At 36.4% G+C, this 5,065-nt stretch overlaps 1 protein-coding gene across 1 annotated transcript; it reads right to left on the reverse strand.

Moving 5' to 3' along the window:
- Positions 1-889: 889 nt before the first annotated feature.
- LOC113275278 (phytoene synthase 2, chloroplastic-like) lies at positions 890-4,794 on the reverse strand. The gene is made up of 6 exons (XM_026524755.1): positions 3,947-4,794; positions 3,790-3,840; positions 2,253-2,425; positions 1,880-2,115; positions 1,469-1,661; positions 890-1,347 (listed from the first exon to the last, which is right to left on the reverse strand). The coding sequence occupies exons 1-6, from the start codon at positions 4,401-4,403 to the stop codon at positions 1,159-1,161; spliced, it is 1,299 nt and encodes a 432-aa protein (XP_026380540.1). The 5' UTR covers positions 4,404-4,794; the 3' UTR covers positions 890-1,158.
- Between the last annotated feature and the right edge of the window lie 271 nt (positions 4,795-5,065).

Here is a 5,065-nt window from a genome sequence, read left to right on the forward strand (position 1 = left end):
GATTGAAATACATACCTCCTTCATCGTCGTCGCCACCACCATCATTATAGATATGGTATCTTCCTTCACCACCACCACCACCATCATCTTCTTCTAATAAAACACAGATTTGATATCCTCCTTCACCACCGCCACGACCTCCACCTCTATTATTCGAAACTAGGGTTGATGGTGGATCTTAAATTTGAGCTTGTTACTTTATCGATTGAGAGGAAGAACTTTCAATCGGAAAAGCTAAACCCATTGAGTCTATAACAGACATCAAAAGAAGAGGAATACTAACAGTTGATAATGATTATCAAGCTTGATTTCTGGATCTGAATCAGGTGAAAATCGATCTAATTCAGGTGGTGATGCTGCTGCTTGTGATGGATTTGCTGGAAGCATAAGAGGTGCTGCCGGAACTGATGACGAGATCAGTGGAGGTGGTGGCGGAGGCGACTGTGAACATGTAGTGGCGGAGATGACGATAAAGAAGTTGATTTTCGGTTTTTAGTAATGAAGAAGAAGAAGTATCAAATAGATTAGGGGTATTAAAGGAAGTATCTTCTAATTGAATTTCCTTATTTTTAGATTAGGGGTATTAATATAGTGGAAATGGTATTTTTGAAGTCCATTAGAAGGAGGGACATTTATATAATCTCCATTAGAGTTATACTCTTAACATTAGAGTTGGCAAATCATGATTGTTGATTCCAGACTCGGGTAGTGCAGTCTAGCTTTTGACAGCGGGATAACAAAGATTTAACCAAAAAGAAACATGATTGATACAAGTAAGTGCACACAAGTAACACAACAACAGTTTGAATTTCGTCCATGCCATACGGCACAAGATGCTCTGGTACACAATGATGGAACCAATTGTTCCCCGTGGGTGATACTCTATTTCTTTTCGACTTTTCAATTTTGTTTCATTGCTCAACAATTTCAATATGATTTGATTTCCAATCAAAAATTTCTGTAATCTGTATAATGCTTGCGATGTAACTACTTCGTTGTTAAGATCCGCCAATGTGGCTTTCCTGAACAATTTCATGATCAACTTGTGGTAGTAAGGATATTTCATTCATCAAGAGTAGTTTTTCTTTCCTTCTAATATACAGCAATCCGGGCTTTTCATTAATCCTAGTTACAACGTAAGTATGTTCTAAAGTAACACTATTTCTTCGATGCTTGTAAGGTCTGCTGTGTTTTTTTCGTAGATCCCAAAATAGATTTTGCATAAGCAACTGGCAATGCTACTACCTTCTTTGCTTTACTTACATAAGCTCTCTTCGTGAAGTTATTGTAATCGTTCGCTTCGATCTCATCCAATATTTGGCGATACAGTAACAATGAGGCCCAAACCTACAAAACAATACAAGAACAAAAATAAATCTTGATATCTAGCAAAACTAAAACCATCAAAATGCCGTAACAGAACTAGGTGAATTAAGCATGTTTAGAGGATTTTTTTGTTATTTCTTACCGGCCATCTACTAGATGCACTGAGCTGTGTTACTCCACTCTCTGCTTCATCGAAGAACATTCTTGCCCGTTTAATTTGTTTTTTCATGAAACTTCTCCACTTATCTGTAACTTTACCAGCAAATATATCCTCATCTGAAAGCCCAGATTGCATCAGCTCGTCTTGTGGTAAATAAACCCTTCCTCTTCTTGCGCTAAATAAGAAAATTAGTTGATGAGAAGCCGAAAATAGAGAGAGGGAAAACAAATATCCAATGAATGGTCAACAAGATCGACTTCAAAGATTTTTGGCATTGGGTATTCTCTGCACGTGTTTGTTTGAAAGTACTGAACAATGGGATGGATAGTTCAAAAACTTATGAAAAGAAATTCACTACTAAGATGGCAATTCTTTGTGCTAAATAGCACTTACTCTTCTCCGACATCCCTAAGAATGTTGGTTAGCTGATTTGCAATTCCTAATGCCAAAGCAGCACCATAGACGCTCTCGGTAGTTGCTTTTGATTCTGGTTCGATGCCCATTACAGGAACACTCATTAAGCCAACAGTTCCTGCTACGTAGTAACAGTAAAGGTAGAGTTCATCGAAGTTCTTGTATCTTGACTTCTTAAGGTCCAGTCTCATCCCTTCAATCATGTCCTTGAAAGGCTGTAAAATGAAAGATTTATTAGTTGATGAAACATTTCGTTAATACAGAGCGGTGGTGCTTCTAGAATTCGGAATAGAGGGCACTATCCCCTTTACGGTTGAAATAGCCAGTGACCAATTTGGTACTAAACAAGTACCTGTATATCGACGGGAAATTTTTGAACCGTGTCAGATAAGGCTGCATCAAGCATATCATATGGACGACCTGCATACAAATCCTCCAGCCTTGACTCCCACCTGTCTAGTGCCTTGGGTGTTATGTGAGAAGCATTAGGCCCATCAACAAGCTCATCTGTTCTCCTGCACCACACTGTGGAAACAAGAAGCTAATGAGTAAAGGGTTTGAAATCTCATTTAAACTGAACTACTCGATAGATAACTAAAACTAAGCACAAACAGCACTGATTTATATTTGTTCAAACACTCTGATGCCAGATATACTGCATTCACACAGTCAACATATTAAGGATTTATGATTTCACATACAGGATATAAGTAAAAATCACCATTCCTTTTGTAAGCAAAACTTTAGTTGTTAAGTGACCCAGACAACCCGACCTGAGTCAACTACAAATGGGATTGATGGTGGCATATTATGTCTCGGGAACTCTTTCCTTTAAGCTGATTCTCAGAGGTTAGTGCTAGTGCTACCCCCAGGGATTCACTAGGAAGATATAGTAATATAGAACTTACGGCAGGATCTTTTTTAGTTAAGATAGGATCTATTCCCAACAGTGCAGGTATATCAGTTAAGTTTTATATTCTTCTTGATGCTGTCGGTTCTGATACCTAATAATATAACATCAGAAATTTTGCTAGATTTATAAAAAAATATCTTTGTTTTATGGTGCCACCCAAAAGTTAATCATTGTTAAGTAGGTTTGAATTATAAATCCATGTGAAGAGGGCAAAAGATTAACATATTCTATTGGGAATAAGTAAGTCACTCGATGACACGTATAATTACTGTTTAATTAAAAATAAAACTTCGACATTGTTGGGAATCAAAATGCCGACAGAATCAACATATTATATACCTTATCCAACAGATGTGTTTGCCAACTATGAAATACATAAGAAGGGTCTAAAGAAAAAAGTACAGATGAACTATTGAAGAAGATGGGCACCTAATGTCGAAACCATAAAAGTTTAATGAGTGACTCAATCTTAAGTTCAGCTAACACAACTTTAAAACTAACTATTATGCTTAACATATTGGGCATCATGTGTTAAAACAATAAACTAATCACTAATCCAATCTTATTTTAAGCTAAACGATTACTTAAACTAAACACTAACTTATTCAGGAACTTTTAGTGCTTGATAAAGACAAAACAAGTCCTTGTAGTATATGGGAGAGCATCCCCGATTAAGATACGCTTTTAAGTCTACCGTCATATACTCATCTACTTCCTTCCCTCGTAAGCATCTTAAGCACAATTTCAGTAATGTGACAATCATGCTGGTGGATATGTTTTCCCATCTATTCTAATACACAAATACTTGCAGGTTTTGGATTTCTTTTGTCTTTTCGATTCACTTTAGGCCAGTCAAGAAGGCCAATTATCCCACTAAGCATCTCCCTATTCACCAGAACATGCTAAGTTTACAGCAATAAAATTAAGTCAATATGCCAGTATTGTACATTTCAGGTAAAACATTGCTAAAACTCACCATAGATTGCCCAAATAGCTTTACGCTTCTCAGGTGTCATGAGCAATGTACCTGAAAATTGAAAATTAAGACAAAGAAAACTGAAGTTAGTCCAACAAAACGATGAATTTCAAATTGGAACGATATTACCAGATAGAGCTGAAATGAGAAGCCATACCTAAATAAAAGGTCTTAGCATATTCAGCACAGACTTCCCCACACCGATCATAAGCTTCACTCAACAAACTTAGAGTCCCAGGAACTACAATATCAGGCTTGACATCAATTTGCCCAGAAGACCCCAATTGCTCCTTAACTAAAGCTGCTTGCTTTAACACAACATCATAAACCCTTTGCTCTGAAGAAACTGCAACTTCAGCTGCTGAATTTGCAACTAAACTGGACACAACAGGGAAATTTCCAGCATTGTCTGACCCACCACCACTCAAGCAAGTATACTTCAAGTCTGAAGTAAAAGAGAAAGAACTCCATCTTGTTCCTTTCTTCTTCCCTTTAATTCTCCCATCAAAATTTGAACTCAAAGCAGCTTTAATGGAGTAATCAGGTAATCCATATGAAATGAATTTTGAGATCTCTGTATTTGGTGAAACTACATATAACAAAGCACAAGACATTATTCACTCCCTCTACTTCACCCTTTTCAATACATTCACTATAACTCCTCTAAAAATACAATCTTTAATGAAACCCTTTGATTCAAAAATGAAACCCTTTGATCGAAAAATGAATTTAAACAAAACCCAAGTAAGAAAAAACAAGATTAATCAAAGATGGACCTTCTTTTTTGAAGTCTTTGTGTTTTCTTGTTTTCTCACTTAGGCTTTCTATCGAACATAAAGTAAATTATAATTTTTTTCTTCTGAAAACTAATTTCTCTTTTATCCTTTTCTTCTTCTACTACTGCTACTACCACTTGCTGCTTTGTATTCGTCAGTAGTTCGTTTTTTTGTAATCAAATTGTAATAAGAGGAGGGAAGGAGATGAAGAAGTTCCATGAAATCAACGAAAAGTGACACGTAGAAATGCTTGTCCAATGAAATGAAAGATAAGGTTATCAACTCAGTTTGTGGAGTTTCATTTCTCTGATTCTCATTTTTGTCTCTTGGAAATCCTTTTTAAAAAAAGGGAAAAAAATACGTGTGGAGGTGGCGAATTTTAAACGAAGGGTAGATGATCAAACAGGTATTTCCAGAATCAGGATCTTCTTCTAAGTTATACCCAAAGAAGAAAAGTTAAACGTTGGTTGTTTTGTTGCTAACCCAACACCTAGGAGACA

The sequence above is a fragment of the Papaver somniferum genome, chromosome 4 (assembly GCF_003573695.1).
Source record: "Papaver somniferum cultivar HN1 chromosome 4, ASM357369v1, whole genome shotgun sequence".
NCBI lineage: Eukaryota > Viridiplantae > Streptophyta > Magnoliopsida > Ranunculales > Papaveraceae > Papaver > Papaver somniferum.

Bases quoted from the DNA above. Each gene is read 5' to 3' on its own strand.
- LOC113275278 (XM_026524755.1), bottom strand. From the start codon at position 4,403: ATGTCTTGTGCTTTGTTATATGTAGTTTCACCAAATACAGAGATCTCA. The intron at 3,841-3,946 runs GTATGGCTTCTC...TTCAATTTTCAG, and splicing joins TGCTAAGACCTTTTATTTAG to GTACATTGCTCATGACACCT. The intron at 1,348-1,468 runs GTAAGAAATAAC...ATTGTTTTGTAG, and splicing joins GTGCATCTAGTAGATGGCCG to GTTTGGGCCTCATTGTTACT.